Here is a 21615-nt window from a genome sequence, read left to right as displayed (position 1 = left end):
TTTTTGACATTTGACATTGCATCGGTTTCGCCTCTTCGCCTATTTCAATTCGCCATTTCGCTCGCTTATTCAAATAAAATCCGTTAGTAAATAAATTTTATTAATTAAAGTAAATTTGAATTTAGGTGATTTTAATTCGTTATTCGTTTACTTATTAGTGATTAGTTACTGATAAGTTGTAAGAAAACATAAACATTTTACAATATAATAATTTTTTTATAAAACAATCCGTTTTCAACCAATTCTTAACTGACGTTGGGCGTCCGATGAAAATGCTACAGGCCTATTCAGTGCGAAAAGCCTTTTCAAAACAAAACACACTTCTATACAAACCTTAACTTTCAAATGTGACTGTGATGGGATGTTAAGAAAATAAGCTAACGAACATGACATTTTATAGTTATTATTTCCATGGGCAAAAAAAGAGAAAATTGGATACATTTTACAGTTTTTCTTTGATAAAGACGAAAATTCAAGCTAGGCCGTTGAAATTGTGCATGGCGTTTGTGGTGCCGATACACTAGCTAATAACGTGCAATTTTGGTTTCGTCGACTTCGGTCGGTTCAGTTATTTTTTATGTTAAGCTTAGGCAGATCCGTCGTCGAAAATTTCGATAAAATTACAAAACTAATCACAGTTGATCGGCATGTTAGTAAACGTAGCATCGCCCAGGAACTAAAGAATAACCATATAACAGTTTAAAGTCATTTGCGCAAAGCTGGATTCACAAAGAAGCCCGATGTTTGGGTGCCACACCAACCTAATCACAAAAAAACATGATGGAAAATGGCATACATACGACAGTATTGTGCGAAAACGATCGGTCTAAGCGTGGTGAAGGAACATCAACCGGTCGCCTAACCAGGACTAACGCCCAGGAAGGTCCTAATGGGGATATTGTGGGACTTGAAAGTAATCATTTATTATGTGTTCCTTTCGTGTGGACAAACACCAAATTCCGGAAGACTAGATTTAGGAAATTTTAATGCACCGGCGTAAATCTGTTCATCGGAAACATCTTAAATAGTTTTGAAATTGTCGCAAAAATAATGGATTCTTGTTCAGCTAACCTTATATCGTCAGTATAGAACAGTAAGTCATTCAGTGTTAACAAATTCAGTGCTAACAAACGAAGAAATAAACAAAACCAAGTTAAGTAGGATCAAACTAAGAAAAACTTTGGCGACCCTTCGTTCGATCACGGACCACCGATTGAATAAAGCTAACTGATACACATAGTTCGTGATAGATTTATACAAGGTAAAAGAATAGGACATCAGGAAACAATCCAAACATTTTCCAAAAAACGATCGAAAATGCCAAACATTGTCAAATGTATCGTTGTCTTTCGGATGAGAACATCCCGTTTTGTTTATTCATTGCTGGTTTATTGTTCGAATCATCTATTTTTTCATCACTAGAACAACGTTATATATATATAATATATATATAATATATAATTCTTATAATTCTCTTGTGTATATGTTCATCTTTATGATTGGATGCATACATCCGGTATTGTTGTTGCGATCATCGCATTCTAAGCCATAGTTTAGCGTTGATAGTTTCATAGATAACGAAAATCATGTGAAAACAGAGAGACTTGCTTTAACACTCACCATTCCAACACACCGTGCACATATGTTTCCTTTGCCTTTTACTGTGCCAAGCAATTGGGATGTAATTAACTTCTACTTTCATCGATGTGATAAATTTTTACTAAAGCATATTTTTACTCGCCCAGCCTCTCTCACTATTTAGTGCATCATTATGGCGTGTGACTAATGCAGCCAAAAACACAAAATTTTCAACAAGAATGCACCTTCCCAACCTTTACTACGAATACATCGAAATGCGCCAGATATTTGGGGCATTTTCATCGGCATTTTCATCAGATTTTAGTACATGCATATGGTACCCAATACATTCGTCCACGGTAAGTACACGTGCTTAATCCCTACGTTATCTGCCGTTTTTTTTCAAGCTGAACAATCGATTTTCGGGATAACAGTGAGGAAGAAAACACAACATGTTACATTCTACTACTACACGATAAGCCGTTCTTCGTTTTGGCAAAGTACGATGTATTCATATATAACTTGCGCTACTAGCCTGCCACGTGCACTGAGTGCATTGGCCCTGCTGGATTATTAATCGTATGTGTGTACAACAGTATTAATATTACTACATTTTGCCTCATCATTATGTATAAATACATGCACACGGAACTCTTGATTGGTGGATGGGTTTTTCATTTTCGTTCACCTGCGAAAGCATCCCCATTAACATGTTTTCCCTAAAATAATATTTGCACTTCATTGCGGGGTTACGAGAGATAATTAAGATGTACCCTACTCATGTCTTCTCCTTATTCGATAGCTTGGATAGTGCTGGTATTGTCGTGCAAGATCATGCAGGTTGAAGCCTGAATATTTTCCATTTGTTTGGAACATTCAGCAGCTAGCGCTTATCTTGCATGGAACAGCTTTCGTGAGTCCGATCAGCATGAAGAGGTGAAAGCATCCGATACGTTAGTGCTGTAAAGCATGTACAACAACTAAAAAAATATTGCAGTAGCACTCCTTTCATGACTATCAACGAGCAATTATCTAGTCTTCCATTCTTTTCAACATAATTTACAATTCGTTCATCATTACTTCTATTTCTCTACTGATATTTCTTTACCTATCACCACACACTGAAAGTAAGTTAATCCTTTCGGGATCTCTGTCCCACGCACTTCGCAAACGGGAATGATTCGAAGCTACTAGTATAACATGTCGAAACGCCAGTTCGACTATCTTTGCCAAATATGCGTACCAGAGTTTGGTAGCATAAAAAAACGTTTCACCACGGTGTTCCGGGTGGTCGGTGATTTTTTTGCAGTTGCTATTTGGAATGCATTCATTCTACCAACTGTTAATACCACGAGGAAAAGCTCGAATGCTTAGGTTTTAAAGTAGCACTTTGATCACATTTTGACCAACTTGTGAAGCATTCGTGCAATCAACAAGCGGACGAAGTCACTCGGATGGACGCTACCCACAACTGGCGGCGACACTGGGCATTTGGCAAGGTACCAAAGAGAAAAGAGTCACTCTTGTCGTTTGCTTTTGATTGTACTCACAAAATGGTTGAATCTTTTGAGTCAAAGGGAAGCAATCATATCCATTACTTTTCGACGATTGCGCATCGTTTCTGGGTCCTGCCAAGTCTAATCGGTATAGTCGAGTCGAGAGTTTAATGATTATATAAGTTTAACATTTTTATACATTTATACTTCACAATATAACATAATGGGAGCGCTTACGTTTTTTTCTTTACACTCGAATGTTCTTAGATTGAAATAATTTAAAACGTACCGCGCCGAACCCATCGCTTCCTGTACGCTCGCAATGCAATCATCGTATCAGCGGTAGTAAATATATGTTTTGTGTTTTCAACATATGGTAAGCTTATAGTATCGGTAGCTACATTATATTCATCATTATTATCCCTTTGCTAACGAGCTTGGTTTCTTGCATTTTACGTTGCTCTAGTGAATCGATCGGTCCATTCAGATTCATGACTAATTCATGTTCAGTACGAGTAAGAGTATGGATTCGTGACAGCCCAAGGGTGGACCGTCAGATTGGATCAGTTTTGGGTCTGCGAGCACAAAATTTACAGGGCTCCGAATGGATCAAGTTGAATGTTTGCACCTCCAGCGGTTTTCGGTGCCATACCCGATGCCGACTGTTGTGCCGCTCCTTGCATATGAAGCGGCTGTTGACTAGTGAGAACCGCCGCCTGGGTCGGAATGCCAGGAGCACCCATGGCAGGAGCCATACCGGGTGTTGCACCAGCCATTGTTGCACCCATCATGGGCCTTATCTGGGTCATGCCTTGCTGTAAAGTACAAATGGAAACAAAGATCGAAACCAAATTTAACTAACTTCAAATATACGTGTGTACGAATTAGCAAATGCTGTTTTCAGCATCACTTGCACGTTTATCGGACCCTAAAATTTGTCGGTAAAGCATAAGTTTACCTTATTGCAAGTGTGATTTGATAATAACACTCATCACAGTCTAAAGACGAAACGTAGTTGCTTACATTCTGATGTATCGAGTAATCGCTAGCCATTTAAAATCCTTTAAAGACATATATAGTTTCGGGAGTTACGCAAGAAATTAGCCACCTAGTCATGCATTAATTTACATCATACTCTGTCGGAGTAAATTATGCTAGAAGCATATTCGAAACCACATTTCTCCAGATCTGCATAACATAATTTAAGTACACAACGAAAACGATCGCAGAAATTCGTTAGCCAAACATGAATAAACAGCGATAGAGAGGAAATGTGAACAGGGTAACTAGCATTAGTCCAAATGGTTAAAAAACAACAAATAAGAAATAATATGCTTACCTGAATGTAAAATGCTGGCACTACGGGAAGGGAAGTGTGCGTAGTGGGATGTATTGTGCTAGGAACTGGAAAAACGGTCATACCTTGTGCCTGTACAGGATAACCCACATCCACCGAGTAAACAACAAGAAACACGCACACGCGAAAACATACACACATACACGCGTACATACATACAAGCAGACATACGGACCACAATAAGATAAGGACCATAGGTGAGGCGGCAGGTGCCACGCGCAATGATTAACAATAATCATACGTGAGAAAGTTGTTACAGATAATCAATTCAGAAATCCACCGAAAAAAGAAAAAAGAACAAAAATAAAAATGTAATTTATGTATGTAAACTATAAAATAATAAAAGCTGTTACATCATTATACATCATACATAGTATTTTTCATTTTGGTTCTTCACAACTTCAAACATGTTGAGTTCAGTGTGGCCACTACTATGGCCATCTCCTATCACGAATCTAGAGTAGCTCAAAAAAGAAAATGTATCTATCCACACATCCGACGGCCGTCGTTGTTACATGTTCGAAAACTTATTCTACGACGGCTTTGAAATGAAGAAAACCATCGGAAAAATATCACTGGACTTCTAAATATTCTAAATCCTTAATAAAGAGTTATGAATAGGAGAAATTCAGTTCATTACGTTAGCATACGGAAGGTTACAAATGTAGTTATGTGTTTGCTCACAACGGTTCCATTATTTTACTATGCATAATATGCAAATATTTAGAAACATTGGTATTGGATTGTATGTGAACACTCCCGCGGTTGAATATTACGACAACATTGTTACGAACTGAGCTGAAAATCACTGATAACACGTGACTTACCATTGGTTTATAACCACTCTGATTAGTAGCCGGTTGCGGCTGTGGTGACCACCCTGCGGAACCAGTTTTAGCCGAAGTTTTCGGTGAACTCCACTGAACGTTTCTGTGTAACGACAACAATCAACGATTATCTACTGTTTCAAACGATCAGTGGGCAATGTCACCAAACGAAATACCTACTTCCCACAGTTAGATTTATTAATGGTGAGACTTTCAGCTAACGATGCCAATGAACTGTCCAAATCTCCTGTCAACACCTTGCCTGATTGAACCGTGCTTGCGGCGGGTGCATTGGAACCTGCAAAATAAAAGGAGTATTTTGAAGGAATACGCACAAAAGTGACAGAGAAATCAGTTTTTACGTTGTTTCTTACCGTTTTGTTCAAGACCACCGAATACAGAAGTAAAATTGTTATCCGAAACGAAGGTATCTCCGCCTGTGACTGACTGACCGGCAGTCAGACTACCCATTCCGGAAACCGGTGCCCCAGTCATGGTTCCATTGAAACCTAACCCCGGATAAAATCAGTAACATTAAAACATTCAAGCACCAGCCGTATGTTAAACTCTATTTACCCCCATTGCCCATCCACGCAGTATTGGCGAACGCATTTTGCCCTGCAACCGGTGCGGAACTAGGGACGGTAGGGGCTGGAGTTGCGAAAACATCTGCAAACGGATTCCCGAGTTGTAGCAAATCGTCCGAAGCCTTAGAAGATGCGGCAGCAGCCTGCTGATCTGCAGCATGCTTGGGTGCTTCAAACAAATCGACGATATTATTCTGACTAGCCGTCGGTGACGACAGGAACGGATTGGTTAATGCGGTCGCCGTTGTTGGGGACGATACCTTCGACTGCGTACAAATACAAAACAAACGGTATGCGATTATTGTAAGAAATAGGAAATGCTCCTAGCTTTCAATCGTACCTTGTACTGGTTCATCGCAGCCTCTTCTTCGGCAAGAACTTGGGCCTTTAAGCTTTCATCGATCATACCATTTGTGGGGCTGTCGAATTTGCTCGATTCAGCTACAGTCCCGAAAGACGAGCTGGTGGTCGATAGTGCATTAACACCACTTTTTACATTCTTTTGATTGCTGTAAAAAGTCGAAAATTTTGCACATTTTAGATGCGTTCCAGGATGACGTCGGAAACACGGTGAAACTTACCTTGCCGTTTGAGTAGGAGTATTCGCCGCGGAACCCTTCTTACCCTCCAGAGCGAGTAGATGCTGTTCAAGAGCATCAAGCAACGAGCTCGGTGCTTTGGTTAAATCGGGAAGATCGCCTTTATCAATGCCAACATTCTAGAAAACGGATCGTCGAACATGTTGTCGGTTGTTTGTAACAAATCAACTGTAACATACGACACTCACCTCAGCCACCTTTAGAAACTCTCCTACACGGTCCATGCGGGTAAGAAACTTTTTGTACAGATCCAATGCGTCGCGGCACTGCTTCTTGTTCATATCGAAATACTTCTCCAACAAGTTAATAATGCCATCATTGTAGCAGGCAAATAGCCGTATCAGGTCGCGGAACAACAACATGAAACACATGTTGATAACTCCTAAAGCGTAAGAAAACAGTACATGCAGATGATTACGAACAGGGTTTGGTTTTGGGGTACTCCCGTGCTCTTACCGTTGGTGAGATCGTTCGCAGTGCAATCGAACTCCAACAGGGAGTCGAGCTGAGCCTGCAGTATAGGCAGCGTTTTCAGCAGCTTATCGGCATGCATGACCCTTAGCGAGCCTTCCTCCTTGCCACGTTTCATTTTGCAGAAATCGAAGGCCACCGTGCGGTACGATAGAGCCTTCTCGTTCAGATATTTTGCGTATCGCCGTATGAACGGTGACATGTCGTAGCCTTTATTTTGTAAAAGAACATGAAAGCAATTAATAAAGTAACGCACTACACTACTAGCTACTTTATTTTAATTAACAGATTTCCAATACTTTTTACCAGTTATTTCTTCATAACTGTTGTTTGCTCTGATAGTAAAAACAATCTTTGTATACATAATGCATGATCATGGTGACGCATGTTAAGCTTCAAATTTAATAACTACAGCTACTAAAGCATAACTATGGCTAAGCATCCTTTTCGCAATGGCGTATATGTTTTCTAATCGAATGAATGCCTTGCGGTTCTGAGGAACAAATAAATGAAACGAAATGCATTTGTGGGCATGCTAACTGTATCAAAAGTTCTCGCTTTCAACCTAAATTATAAACATGTACCGTTCAAATATTTTAATCGTGAAATAATTCCATGTGACTGTTTTTTCAATAACTCTAAAAAGCATTCCGATCGCTTGCTGTTGCTGATAAAACATAAGACCATTCGAAATCAAAGAAAGTAATGTTCAATATTCGCAGTAATTGATGGATTTGACGAATGCTTATATGAAGAAAATGGAAAGATGGTCAGAATGAGGATGAAAGTGAAAAGAAATAGGAGCTACTACTTACCCATACGAGCACCCACGGCACCTACGGTATCTCATCGCGCAACGGACAACGAAGGTAAAGACGGTTAGTTTCGGGAAAGAGATGTTTGGTCATAGGATTTGTTAGAAAGATGTTTGTCTTTTTGTTGTGCAGTAAAGGGGCGTAAAGTCGAGTAAATCCGCATGGCATTTTAGTCAACTAATCCATTGGGGCAAGCCAATTTATTGAAGTTAAAGCTAAGATATTAGTCGTTATTGGATTATAGTGAATTTAGTAAAAGTAGTGGTAGTATTACTGGTAAACGTATTGTGTGACTGTGGGAATGTGTTTATTCTACTCGGTCGCGTCGGCTAATTAATAGCTACCTTGCACACCGCCTTTGTCGAGAAAATTATTCAACTGGAAGGACGAGTTGCTGGACGCCAAGTATTGGATGAATCGCTAAAATTACAGAAAGATCCAAAAAGAAGCAAACCAAACGCCAGTTTCCGTTACGATAGGTTCACGTTTCTTTTGCCGACAATCATTTACCTCATTCCCGTAGGCCAGCATGTGGTGAGTTGTGATGAGTGCTTTGTAAACCACAACCCAGTTGGCGTTCTGGGATCGCTCGATGAGCAATGTAGCCAAGTGAGGAATCGATACGTTCGGCTCGTTAGTGCAGTGTACCAAATCTTGGCGTGTCATGGAAGGAAAGAGAAATAAATCACATTGAACAACGCTGCACTGGAAATTGTGTATCCCATTTTGAAAATGTTCTACTGGCCGAATATCTACTCGTAAAAACGTAGATAACTATGCAGCCATACGCCATGTCAGACAATCGGGCTGCTGCTGGTAACAAACGTAAAAAGCCAACATCCGAGCAAAGCCCCATTTGTTTTGCATCGTTATCATTCGGAGGGAGGATGTACGGAGTCAATGCCAACTGTGTATGTGCTGAGTACGAGTGCGACATTATCTTTCATGTTTCTTTTCCTCCTTGTATCAACGCATGTGTCGAATCCGCGCTGTAACAAAACAAAATCGTACATCGTCAACATGTGAACAAGGCGTTCGAAGCGCATTCGAAGCAGAAATGAAAAAATCCCTTTTTTCTGCCGTCCCCGGAGTCCTTGCAGCGATTATTCAACCGAATGTCTTGCGCTAAGCGTCCGTGGCGGAGAGAAATGGAGAGTAGTACCACGTTTTGTTGTCTGGCATGACAGATTTTTCCAGACCTAATCTCTGGGCGCGCGCGGAGAGGCCGCGACGGACGGCCGCGGCGGGATCATGGAGTTCGAGGGCACCAAATGTCAATAAGGCCAAAAACCCGAATTTATTGCAGACGACATAATAAACCAGCCATTTCGCAGCATGACTAGTCGCCGTACTTCCCGCTGACCCACACACTGTGCCCAGTATCTACAGTGCCATCCACTTACAGTCGAGATGTTTCTTCTTGGGGCCAATCATTTCCTCTGTAGTTGCCTTGCAGACGGATTTTGCTAGTCCTTGCCCAGCGAGACTGTGCCGCGCAGCCAACAACCTGTCATTGATCGTCTGGCCAGCCATGTTGCGCACGTTATCCTTTGGCCTGCAATCAATTCACACGTACTCGTACTCAATTCAGCAATGGTTCCTCAGTTTTCTTATTTCTTTCGCTTTATCACGTTTGGCTTTTACAACCACGGCACACTGCACTCGATAACGCTACTCACGCACAGCTCCAAAATTGCGACACACACGACACACGCGCAACGGCACGCACACTCGCATTGACGTTTAAAGTCTTTGCCTTGAAATTCTCACCGCAATTCAATCACCTGCCGAAATATTGGACTTGCAACGTACACGCGTTAACACACAGAGGAACACGATTAATCATCGAATTGTGCAACGCTGGCGAAGGTTGGGTCCGCTTTCTTTGCACAACAGTGCGTATACCAGCCGACAACGATGCGACTTCGTGTCGTAATGCTCACGATGATTCTCCTGGTCAACACAATCTTCTACACACAGAACGCATAGATGGAGTCTCTCCAATTTAGAGAATGAATTTTTCGAACTAGCAGGAATCCGCAGAATGCAAGACACGGCTTATGGCCAGAAATCACAAGAATCGCGTTTTTATCCACTTTGACCACCAATACATTTAACGTACGCACTCGCAGTTAGCCTTTAGTTGAATACACACTTTACAATCCAATTTGTTCTCTCAATTCTAAACCATTAGAAAAAAAAAGTGAAAGAAAGAAGAGAGAAGAGAGAGAATGAGTGTAATGACGTCCGAAGCTGGCCAGTTTGTATCGACCCAGAATTTCAGTTCGCGAACATTTGACATTTGAATCAAACCTCGACCTCGACGTTTTTTAGGTGATTCTATTTTGCTTTAAACTTTGTACATTTAGAAGTATCGACTAGTTTCATAACCGCAATATAGTAACACGTAAGAAAAGCTAAATATTTTGGTAAAGACTTCTCACCAACATACCTTCATTCAATTACCTTGGGCAGCATTGCTCGGTGACATTTCGTAGACGTTTTGGAATGTTTATGTTTTTTTTTCGGCTCGTGTTGCAACCAAAGAACATTTAAAGTGTCAACATAGCAAGTTAGAAGCCTAAAATGGCTCATTTTTACAAGAAACTGTTGTCGGAAAAGGTACGCATTGTTCCAATTTGAGGCATGTTTCATTGTATAATTGTTTCTTCCGTTCTCTAGGCTTGCAGATTGTTTGAAACGCATGTCCAAATACCAATGTCAGCACTGAATTTCTCATATAATCGAGACCGTCGAAAAACAGAACTGTATATACCGGCGCAGTATTTTGGACAAACTATAAACGAAGGAGTGGTTCGTGATATTTACCGCAACCAGGGGAATAACCAATTATTTAGTAGTGCTGCGATACATAGCCAATCCGGCAAACAATGGGTGCAGCTTTCGCTTGATCCTAAGAAGTTAGCTGAAACGGTTTTAGGACTGAAAGCTCAGCAACGCACGCCTGTTGCCGACGACTGCCAAACGATCGTTGTAGAGTTCAGTTCTCCGAATATAGCAAAACCATTTCACGCTGGACATCTTCGGTCAACCATCATTGGAAATTTCATTTCAAACGTGAACGAGTTTTTTGGCAACAGAGTAGTGCGACTCAACTATCTTGGCGATTGGGGTACACAGTTCGGATATTTGGCTCTGGGGGTTCGACTGAAGGAACTCTCCCCGGTGGAAATCAAACAAAATCCCATGCAGTGTTTGTACGAAGCGTACGTTCATGCGCATAGTTTAGCGGAAAATGATGCAAAAATACATGAAGCTGCTAAGGATATCTTCGCGCAAATGGAGCATGGAGCAATCGACGAACTCCAGCACTGGAGGGAGTACCGGGAGCATACGGTCAATGAATTAGAGGCACTTTACCACCGACTGGGAGTGAGGTTCAACAGCTACGAATGGGAGTCACAGTACAGAATGAGAAATATAACAGAGGTTGTGAACACACTTAAACAGAATGATGTACTACAAGACCAATCGGATGGGCGTCAAGTAGTGCAACTAAACAACCGTACTGTTCCCTTAATTAAAAGCGACGGTTCGGGAATGTATCTTTTGAGAGATATAGCCGCACTAATAGATCGTCATAAGCGGTACAGCTTTCACAGATCGCTGTATGTCGTCGAAAATGGCCAAAATGACCATTTCACTTCACTAAACGAAATTGCCGGCCTGCTCCAACTTCCTAACGCCCCAGTCATTGAACACATCAAATTTGGCCGCATACATGGCATGAGTACCAGACGTGGAAAGGTGGTATTTTTGAAAGATATCCTCCTCGAGGCTCAACAGCTAGTGCAAGAAAAGCAACGCAAGTCGCCCAACACTAAAAAGCACGTCATTGACGATCCGAATGTGTGCGAAATACTTGGAGCCAGCGCCGTAATTATCAACGATCTAAAACAGCGTCGACTGAAGGATTATGATTTCGAGTGGTCAAGAATACTACAAATGGATGGTGATTCCGGTATAAAGTTACAATACACGCATTGCCGATTGTCAAGCCTTTTAAGCACCCAAATCGTTCAAGAGGGTTTACCATCGATAATGTATGATAGTCAGTGGATTCCGGAACCGGAAGCAGCCGAACTAATTTGCCATATACTTAATTTTGAGCCCGCGTGCTCTCAAGCGCAACAGTCTTTGGAGGCATGCGTTTTAGTGAACTATTTATTTCGGTTATGGTAAGTAGGATGTGGTTCTTTTAGCTAATTAACTGTAATTGATTTTCTTTTTCTCTTTAACGACAGCAAATCGGTAAATCTCGCTTTAAAAGCGTTACCAATAAAACATGAACCTAGCCCACAGAAACGGATGCAAAGGATTCTTCTGTTTTCTCAAGCCCAAAATGTGCTACGTACTGCGATGGAATTGTTGGGCCTAAAACCGTTAGATGAAATGTAAGACTTGCCGTTACTGATTAGCGAAACAATAAATTTTTGTAATCTTCGAAGAACAGACGGACGGACGGTACAAATTTGTGAATGATTGTAAACTTTTTACACAATCATTTATGAGTACTTTCAGTCGCGGTTTCGAATAAGGTATTAGTATTTGAAGTATCGCTTCATGTGCGTTTCTTTACTGTGCAGCACTGTGCCCTAATTGAATTTGGCATCAATGCGCAAACTCAAGAACTGTGATTTACAGAACATCGAGATGCTGCGAAGCTGAGCATTCATCTTGCCAGTAGCTGAGCCGTAGTGCGTTTGTTATGTAGTGTTTATGGATTGAGCTTTTGCTATTGTTATCTTTTTGACGAAACAGACGTGTGACGCCTCCCAAAACCTGTTTTTTGAGTAAAACTAGCGTTGCAAAATATGGCTGTCGGAGGTAAGAGTATTTAAAATGGCAAGGAAGAAATAGCATACGCTAGTGGCTCAGGGCTGCATTTAAAAAATGTATGCAATTCTTATGCTCTTCTCTTACTCCTCTCGCATCTGTTTAGGGCGTGTTACCGGCCGTCTTGGGTACGGCAATGGATACTCAGACGGTGAGTTAAGGATTGTCTTTCTCGTTGAATAATGCCATCATTTCGTTCCTTTGCATCCCATTACAGGGCGTTCTTATGCAGGTATCAACGAGGAAATTATGTACGTTAGCATAGGAATGGGAATAATTATCGCTATTCTCATTTGCATCGCGTTGTGTTACATTGCACGCGAAAATTGTAAAAACAAGCGGGAATACTATATTACTGCCTAAATATGTGAGCTATGCAGATGCTAGTGCCGGCCTAATGTTAGTAGCGGTTTGTTTTAATATAATAGTTTATTTACCGTTAGTCTTGTGCTTTGCTAATTAGCACCAGCGAAACAAATAAGGAAACAAAAAAGTAGCAATCACCATGGAGACTGTGTTGGCTCCTGGTTTACATTAATGTTAACGTAAGAGTCTGTTTATTCCCAACAATAAGTAAATAACGTGTATCGGTTCCTTTTATATATTATACACGGCAAAGGAATGTGTTTTGTGAAAATCTTTTTCGAATAGTTCATATAAGACATATACAACGGGATGAATTGTAATCAGCGAAGGATTATAAAATACGACTAACGGTATATTGTGAAATATATAGGAATGTATATCAATAAAACAGTACGTTGAACACGAACTTCTGAAATTTAAAAGTGCCAATCCGATGCCAAGGAATCATCCGCGGCTCTCTTTGATCTTTGATTGTAATTATCAACATTTATTGTTAATAAACAGCTTATTTTCGACAAAGGTAATTTCAGATCAGTTGAGATATTTATTGAAATAAAGGTTTTCAGTGTTTTCTGTGCTTTTATTTCAGGAATTAAATTTTCAAATGCGAAGACATTCAATTCCTGATTGACAGCTCTGTGCTAGAGAGTATGAGTATGAGTAACACATCGTTCAATAAGTCCCGAGACTAGCGTAGAGATGGCACTGATAACGCCTTTTTTATACCGACGTTCGGAAGTACCATGAGGTGTGTCAAAATGTGATGTAATTCGAAGCATAACCAAGAAAGCTATAGTGGTAAAAGTGACGCTACTTTTGCAATGGTGAAAAATGGACCAAAACGAGTTTCGTGTATTGATAAAACATTGTTTTCTAATGGGGAAAAAACACTGTTCAAGCTCAGCAAGGGCTTGAAAAACGTTATCCGGACTCTACTCCGTCGAAACTGGTCAACTGGTAGTGCATTTACTATTTTGCACCAAAAATTGGCTATGAAAAAGATTTTTTTCAAAGGGGTTTCGCGTTTGCTCACAATGGAACAAAAGCCACCATGGCACAATTCTATCAAAACGATGACCAAATTCAACGAATTATTCTTCCAACTGCTTCCTCATCCTCCGTACTCGTCGGATCTTTCCCCTAGCGACTACTGGCTCTTTACGGATCTCAAAAAGATGCTCCAGGAAAAAAGATTTGGCTCGAATGAGGAGGTGATCGCTGCTACTGAGGCTCATTTTGAGTCAAAAGACAAATCGTTCTACAAACATGGCATTGAAAAGTTAGAGAAGCGTTGGAATGATTGTATTACACTTGAAGGAGATTATGTTGATGAATAATAAAGAATTTTGCCGATAAAATGTTGTTTTCATAGTTAATCTCGGGAATTATTGACCGATGTGTTAGGAGAGAGTATGGGAGTAGAGAGAGAGTTTCGCCGTACAAGAGATGACAGCAGAGCAGTAGAAGAGAGAACGTCGAACGAAGAGGTCGTTCGCGGAGTTCGCCTTCGATGGCTTTGGTTTCTCAGAACGATAGCGCTTCAAGGCGTTTTAAGCAGAAAATGTGAATTTAGTTCAGCTTGGAAGCGTTTGCTATTTTACCGATGTTTCGCTGTGCCAATAAATAAACTTAGTGGTCGCAAAATGTGCACGGGAAAACGAATGTCCCAATGAATTCTTTTTGTACACTTGTTGCGTGTTCAAATGCCTGTTGTATGATTTTTTAAAAAGAACTATTAATCGTTAAGTGAACATATCGTGCAGAAGCAAAAGTACAACGTAGAAACAGATCAATGTGCTAAGTTCAACCATTGTTCAGGAAATTTACATTGAAGTTCGTTACCAGATTCGTGAAAATTGGAAGAAAACAAATTCTCGGAATTTTGCCGCAGCTAGCACTCACACATCTGAAAGGAAACGTTCGTAGGTAAGGTTTGGCTGTGTTTGAAGGAAAGTGCCGCTGAGCGCGGAGAATGTATTCGCACGACGAAAGGCCGCATCAAATAAGAATACACGCTAGGAAGCGTACCTACACAGGCGAAGATTGACAGTAAAAACACTCGACACTACGTGGTGTGAGTGGATGCGTAGCATTGCACTGGGTTGATTTTGTTTTGATTCGAGGAAACCGAAGACCCCGCACCTGGCTGCCCCCCTGCACCAGAGAGACTGCGATGCTTAGTCGCGGCTACTTAGTTCGACAAAAAACTATCAAACATATAAACAACACAGCCGCTTTCGTTTAGTGGCAAAGTTTAATTTTTTTAATATAGATATGATAACGACAACCATCGTCATGCAGTAGTTTCGTGGTGGTGAAAGCTGTTTTGTGTTTTAATGGGTTTCAACGAACTAAGGATACACCAGTAGGAATTCCCTGGTCTTTCTAAAGCGAAGGTGGTGCAGATTGTTCCCTGGAAAGAACATGGAACCGTAAAAACATGTTTACTCTCCGTTCTTTTCTTTCCATTCCGCTGGTCGCGCATAGCACTCTTTTGTTCATGAAGAGAGCGGTGGAATAACTTTCCCTAAAACTTCTTTTTTGCCCACCAACGGTTGCTTGATACGGTTAGGCGTGGACACATGTTTCACAGGAAATGTATCGCATTTTGCGTATCCGTTCCGGCTAAGCCAATTGCACGGATCGTATGGCACAGCTGCGTGAAGAATCGAAGTCCTAAAAGTATTATGAATGCCTCCAGTCCCCGAACGTCTCACCCAGCACCAAAGCGCAAAGAATTGGTACACGTTTTCTGAGAATTTTAAAGCGATAAACCGATCCTACAGCGAGCGGCTGGTTGGCTTTTTCTTGTCTCGGTTTGCTTGGTTCCTACGTCATGCCTCGTTAACCTGCGATAAGCGAACACATTTCTGAAATATATTTTCCTACATTCCTTTGATGTTTACAATTGCCTCTGTTTCTGAAGGTTAAAACTTGATCTAGCGCTTAGTTTATACTTGTTTCAATTGTATTGCGTAAGTATTTCTCCTCTTTGCGCTTGCACATGATTATCCCAAAACGAATTACATGCTGATAACTCTGTTACAGTTTATTAACATTTAAATCAAATGTTATTTAAAAATGTCGCTTGGTAGTGGTAGTTTGGTTAACAGGACGTTCTTCATGGAATATCTGAACTGTAAAACACCGAGACTTTTAGATTTAAACCAAGCATTCATCTCTCCGAGTTTTGTAAACCAACAAAAGAATCCATCTCCTTGCGACACTTTTTTTCATGTAAATCATTTCCTTCATTAGCACTTGGGTTTTGACTTGCACTTCTACAATGGACCCAAAAGACAAAGAGATTCAAGGAATCTAATGATATACGCGTGATTGATTATTGGTATTGTGTCGACTGAACGGAAATACCGTTGAAATTTTGAGTAACCGTCATTTCTGTAGAAATGGATTCTTAGAAATGTGTAAAAGATTGTTGGTATCTAAAGATAACAAAGAAACAAAATTGATGCCTTTCCGTTTTTTATCAACTAATCAAATTTCTGATAGGAGTTTGGCTTTTCCAAAATCTTTGTCATGAGGTCATAATTGTTCAAACCACTTGCGAGGAAGCTTTCACGATTTGTAATATATTTAATTCACAAAACTACTTTCTCATTTAAGGACGACCATGGCTAGAACATTAGCGGTAATATTGATATGGTGGTTATGCAGTTTCAGCGAAGTTTCGAGTTTGGGTTGTAAGTATCGGCGCATTAGTTGAAACTATTGTGTTCTGAGACAGTTGTTTCGTTCCTCTGGTTGATTGTCTTTCACAGGGATCTTTCCCCAGGAGCCAATATACCGCGAAGTGAATGAATCGTTTCGATTGCAGTGCACCCTCAATGTGCACTCCCGTGACGCCCGCGGATCTGACAGCAGTAATCTAATGTTTTACCGGGCAGACGAACCGGTGCCTAGGGAACAAGTGAGGGTGAGTATTATTCGCCAATTTGTGTTACGCGTGGCGCGCGTTGTTCTCATTGCAATTCATTCATTTCTCACGCGCCGCCACCCGACAGATCATCAACACGACCACCATCGAGCTGACGGTGGACCGAGCGGTGCCCTCGAATGATTACGCGTACACCTGCAAACTGAACGACACGAAAGGTGTTGCCATACGCAGCGTCTACATCGGACACAAGCCGCAGCTGGTGCAGGACTTCCAATGCCGGGCGCCTCTGTGGAGTCATCAGATGAATTGCACCTTCACGCCCGATCCCAACTCCGTGCAGACGACGTATGACCTGGTGTTTCACTTCGAGCCAATTATCCAGAACTTTTCCTGTGCGTTGCGATCGGTCGAACACACGCATCTTAAAGAGTGCATCATCGATAGCAGTAACGGCTACCGGCACGTTAACGAGCACTATTACTTCACGTTGACCGCCACGAACAAGCTTGGTACGCTAAGTCAGCGCTTTGATATCAATCACTTTGACGTTGTAGTCCCGCACGAACCGAACTGGTGTACGATCGACAATTCTTCCATCACATCGGATAGCGCTGTAGCACACTGGCGCATTTGGTACAAGTATGCTTCGTTCAGACGAAATTTCACGTTCGAAGTGAAGCTACTATCGATCTTCCACGATGGTGTGTGGCAAGAAATAAGCACCGACGGACTGAGGCGTTCTCAGCTCGAGTACACTCTACCGTTGCTACGCTTGCCGTACGCCGACACGTTGTATGACGTGCGTATCAGAATGCGCACAGATTCTCCGGTCAAAGGGGAGGATATGTGGTCAAACTACACAAGCTGTTTCTTCAACACCATGTCCCGCCGACCGGACATGCCGCCCGACGTGGCCTATGGTATCTTTGAGAATGCGAATGATCATTTGTTTTTATACTGGCGAGAACTGCACAAATGGCAACATAATGCCCGAAATGGTTTCTACTACAACATCACGAAGCTCGGCCCGGATGGAAGGGTGATGTAAGTATGAGTCGTAACAGAACCAGGCGCGTACTGAGCGTCATAAACCAAGTAAAAGAATGATAATTGATTCCGATAGTTCCGATAGTTGAGAATGATTTGTGCTTGTTTTTTGTTTCCTCTAATTTAGCGAACACTTGAACGCAACCGGCGGAATGATTCATCTCCGCTATGTGCAGGACATGAACTACACTTTCGTGATTCGTAGCGCCAACGCCGATGGACTCTCGGAGCGCAGCAGTAAGGTATTGGTGCCAAGCAAACGGCATCGCCCGGAGAAACCCGAAATAGACAAGCTGCTGTCAGACTCTGGCAAATTCACACTCTCCTGGAAACGTCCTTCGCGGTCGGCGCCGATCACAAGTTACACGGTTTTCTGGTGCAACACGACGAGTAACTCGCCAAACGATTGTAATGGTTCGATCAACTTCACCACCATCGCGGCCAGTAGGACCACGTTTGAGCTGAGCGACGCCGGATCAACGCTTAACTTTGCGGTGGCCGCCAACATTGGCCACCTGTCGTCCGGTATGGTTTGGGCGGCATGTACCGCAACCCACAAAACCGACATTGGCAAACTGAAAACCTTGTGGATCACGGAAATGCTTGCGACGTACATCAATCTCAAGTGGAAAACGGAATGTGGTGACGTGGCGCACACGGGATACATGATCTACTACTGTCCGATCAGTTCGCCGCGCACGCTAGGTTGCAAGGAGCCTGAACGAGCCGTTAATGTAACCGATAAGAGCCAATACTACTGTCGATTGGAAAATTTAAAACCCTACGTCACGTACAAGATTGAGATCGCTATGTACTCAGAAACGCACATCGGTCCACGGAGCGAACCTCTGGTAAACACAACACGAGAAGCAGGTGAGTTTCGAACCGTTGATACAACCGTGTCAAGGTTTGTTCAAATTTGCTCGAAATACGGAAAATTATTAAATATGATGCATGATGTTCATAAATACTGACATAATAACTACTAACCGTTACCGTTTCGTTTTATTCTCCGTTTCAAACAGCACCATCACCTCCGCGTGAACTCACGCTTCGTTCCGTAACGAACGACAGTGTCACGTTACATTGGCTAGCGCCAGAGCAACTGAACAGTGGCAAGATGAGCTACGAAATCCAATACAACGGCCATTCGGTGCGAGTAAACGTGGAAGATCCAACCACGGAAGTGGAGCAAATACTACACGATCTCGATGCTTTCAGCGAGTACGACATTACCGTACGAGCGCTCACGATTGGGTACTCTAACGCAACGGGCCCGTTGCGAGTGCGAACACTCGTCGGCCAACCGCAAGCCATCGCACAGCCGAGCACGAATAGTTCGAGCGATTCGAAGCTGATGATCAACTGGCACAAACCGATCAAATCGGGAGGCTGTGTTGAGTTTTACGAACTAAAGATGAAAACGAAGGAATCCGTCGTCTACCGGCAACGCACGACCGAGTGTCAGCTGCGGCAGGCGATTTGTCAGAACCGTGAAAGTTCAAAGTACGAGTTTTCGGTACGTGCCGTTAACGTTGTCGGAAGTGGGACCGATTTCGAGGGGCTCTCATGTGCTGATCGATGGCTGGAACTGCAGCAACTGTGGCCAGCTCTCGGCCGTAGTATTGCCGGTGACGGTGACGGCGAGTGTGGTGGAAACGGATTGTGGCAGTACGATTCAGAGAATGATGGTGCGTTGGGCGAGTCGCACGGCAACTTTCAACTTTTGTACGGGCCATGGTCAGAACCACTGGCCCACTGGTGCTCGCTCGAAGATCAGAATGCCCTCACACCGATCATCACAATTTTGCTGCTGGGTGTTATTTTTGTACTTTGTCTGAGCTACTTTAAGGTTAAAGACGTATTTCAAGTCAAAGTGATTATCCCCGACGGGCTAACCAATATCACGGGGTCCGGCAAACCAGACATTATGGGCTCTAAAGGAAACATTATTTTTGTTGCCGATCAGACGAATCACCCGGCTGGTGGAGTATTAGTTAAAGAGGAAAGCTTATACAGCAAGGAACAGAAGCAGTGTCTCCTTTCGTCATCTTCCTCTTCGGGCTGTGGAGGAAGTGTTGCTGATCTTAGTGCCCAAGATCAGCGGTCTGCAATGGACTACTTCAGCAACAGTGGTCGCAGCGAAGACGATAGCACGAGTTTCTATGATCAGGAAGCCGAGCGACAAGACCTTCATCGGGTAGGCACTTGGCTTCCGGCGCGGAAATGTGATTGCGTGCCGAGCAACTTGACGTTAATCGTTTAAATTATATTCCTGACTCTAGTTTGGCGTCGAACCTTCGGACGTGTTGGATAATCAAATGGATTGCACAGAATGCCCACCAGAGTTCGATACTATCGGTACGATGGGCGAAAGCCAACACAAATCATCTGCAGCGGCGTCACGAGCCGTCACCTCTGGCTATGTTCCGGCCCCTTTGGCGATGAATGTATGTATACGATTGAACACGTTTTCCGAAGTAGCTTTTATGGCGTTTGCTGCTCTTATCACTCATGTGTTGCTATCGACCATTGCAGCCTATCAATGCGTCCGGGTACCTGAAACTGAGTACGCTGACAAACGGCGGTGTCAATATGATATCACCGGATGGGGGACCAAAATCCATTAACGCGAAAATTGTTGCCGCCCCGATTGGTATGATTGATGGTACTATTTCATAACCTCTGTCAAGCGTGTAATGTACTTTACCTCTTTTTCCACAGGATACGTGACCCATAAGCAGCTATCTGCCTACGGACAGCACTTGAAATAGAAGAAAGCGTAAACAACATATGGCACACACACACACTGATATGAAGGGAGGAGGGAGCGCGAATCTCTAAGTTGGGGCGTTTCCAAGAGTTGCATCACCAAGAAAGTTCCCAAGCATTTACCGCCCGAGCGCGTGCACTCCTTGCAAGCATCGACTGAAGTTACTAGTGGCAGAGAAGAATATCATTTTAGTTAACTTGGACATGGGGTTACCTTCGTTAGATCATTAAGCTAAGCTGCACACAACAACACACATATTTCGTAAACAATTTTTTGCTACTAGACGCTTACTAGACAATCTGTGTACTACGAAAAAACAACTCCGTTGACTAGTTTGTGTTCAGGAATCTTGGAGTTGTTTCTTTTTTTTAAACTGTAAATGCTTAAATTTTTCATTCTGTTCAGTAAAATAGTACATGCATGAATACATATTGTACATCTACCATATTTGTGGTGCTGCAACGGATTCTTGGATCAAGAATTGAACGACAGATGTAGAACTGGATGGACTTTTAACGGCCTAAGATCCGTCGGTCGGTGTCCACTGTTCGAACGTATGAATTTGTGAGTTCCCGATAACATTTACCCGGAACTGATGCTCCAAACACTGATTCTCAAGCACTTTTGAAAAACCTGCAGAGTTTTCGCACAGAGTATTCTCGCCAGTATTTGTAATCAGATGTTTATGTGTACGTTGTGTAAGATTTAGTGTTACGATCCTGAGATCCCAGGATGTCCCTTTTCATGCAACCTTTTCTATATTGTGCTATTCTAGCCGTTGTTTCCTTTAATTTTATTACTTTATTACAGAGAAGTATGATATATTAAAATAAAACAACATTAAACAGACTGCACACTATACCGAGAGTTGAGTATACACGCGTTTGTAAATGAGAAAAAGAGTCATACATGTGACTGAAAAAGACCTGCGCTGCATCGTGAAC

General features: G+C 42.2%; 4 protein-coding genes across 6 annotated transcripts; 3 read left to right on the top strand and 1 right to left on the bottom strand.

Moving 5' to 3' along the window:
- Nucleotides 1–1390: 1390 nt before the first annotated feature.
- Nucleotides 1391–9375, bottom strand: LOC128274371 (phosphatidylinositol-binding clathrin assembly protein LAP). 3 transcript variants are annotated; one of them, XM_053012547.1, is made up of 14 exons: nt 9134–9375; nt 8241–8383; nt 8075–8150; nt 7731–7760; nt 6901–7125; nt 6633–6826; nt 6427–6563; nt 6186–6354; nt 5835–6111; nt 5633–5767; nt 5439–5556; nt 5259–5361; nt 4414–4503; nt 1391–3889 (listed from the first exon to the last, which is right to left on the bottom strand). In XM_053012547.1, exons 1-14 carry the CDS (start codon nt 9261–9263, stop codon nt 3665–3667), a joined length of 2052 nt encoding a protein of 683 aa, XP_052868507.1. In that variant the 5' UTR covers nt 9264–9375; the 3' UTR covers nt 1391–3664. The 3 variants fall into 3 exon arrangements, with proteins under 3 accessions (XP_052868507.1, XP_052868508.1, XP_052868509.1); XM_053012548.1 differs by having other exon boundaries at nt 7731–7751; XM_053012549.1 differs by lacking the exon at nt 4414–4503.
- An 897-nt stretch (nt 9376–10272) lies between these two features.
- On the top strand, nt 10273–12156 carry LOC128273441 (probable arginine--tRNA ligase, mitochondrial). Its single transcript, XM_053011407.1, has 3 exons — nt 10273–10352; nt 10413–11929; nt 11996–12156. Exons 1-3 carry the CDS (start codon nt 10317–10319, stop codon nt 12147–12149), a joined length of 1707 nt encoding a protein of 568 aa, XP_052867367.1. The 5' UTR covers nt 10273–10316; the 3' UTR covers nt 12150–12156.
- A 288-nt stretch (nt 12157–12444) lies between these two features.
- On the top strand, nt 12445–13276 carry LOC128273780 (uncharacterized). The gene is made up of 3 exons (XM_053011818.1): nt 12445–12578; nt 12694–12738; nt 12805–13276. Exons 1-3 carry the CDS (start codon nt 12566–12568, stop codon nt 12948–12950), a joined length of 204 nt encoding a protein of 67 aa, XP_052867778.1. The 5' UTR covers nt 12445–12565; the 3' UTR covers nt 12951–13276.
- A 3308-nt stretch (nt 13277–16584) lies between these two features.
- LOC128270592 (cytokine receptor-like) lies at nt 16585–21519 on the top strand. Its single transcript, XM_053008002.1, has 8 exons — nt 16585–16654; nt 16733–16887; nt 16976–17895; nt 18026–18771; nt 18924–20098; nt 20184–20348; nt 20437–20554; nt 20623–21519. Exons 1-8 carry the CDS (start codon nt 16585–16587, stop codon nt 20670–20672), a joined length of 3399 nt encoding a protein of 1132 aa, XP_052863962.1. The 3' UTR covers nt 20673–21519.
- Nucleotides 21520–21615: the final 96 nt, after the last annotated feature.

The sequence above is a fragment of the Anopheles cruzii genome, chromosome 3, assembly GCF_943734635.1.
Source record: "Anopheles cruzii chromosome 3, idAnoCruzAS_RS32_06, whole genome shotgun sequence".
Classification (NCBI taxonomy): domain Eukaryota; kingdom Metazoa; phylum Arthropoda; class Insecta; order Diptera; family Culicidae; genus Anopheles; species Anopheles cruzii.
This window is presented reverse-complemented; position numbering and strand designations above follow the sequence as displayed.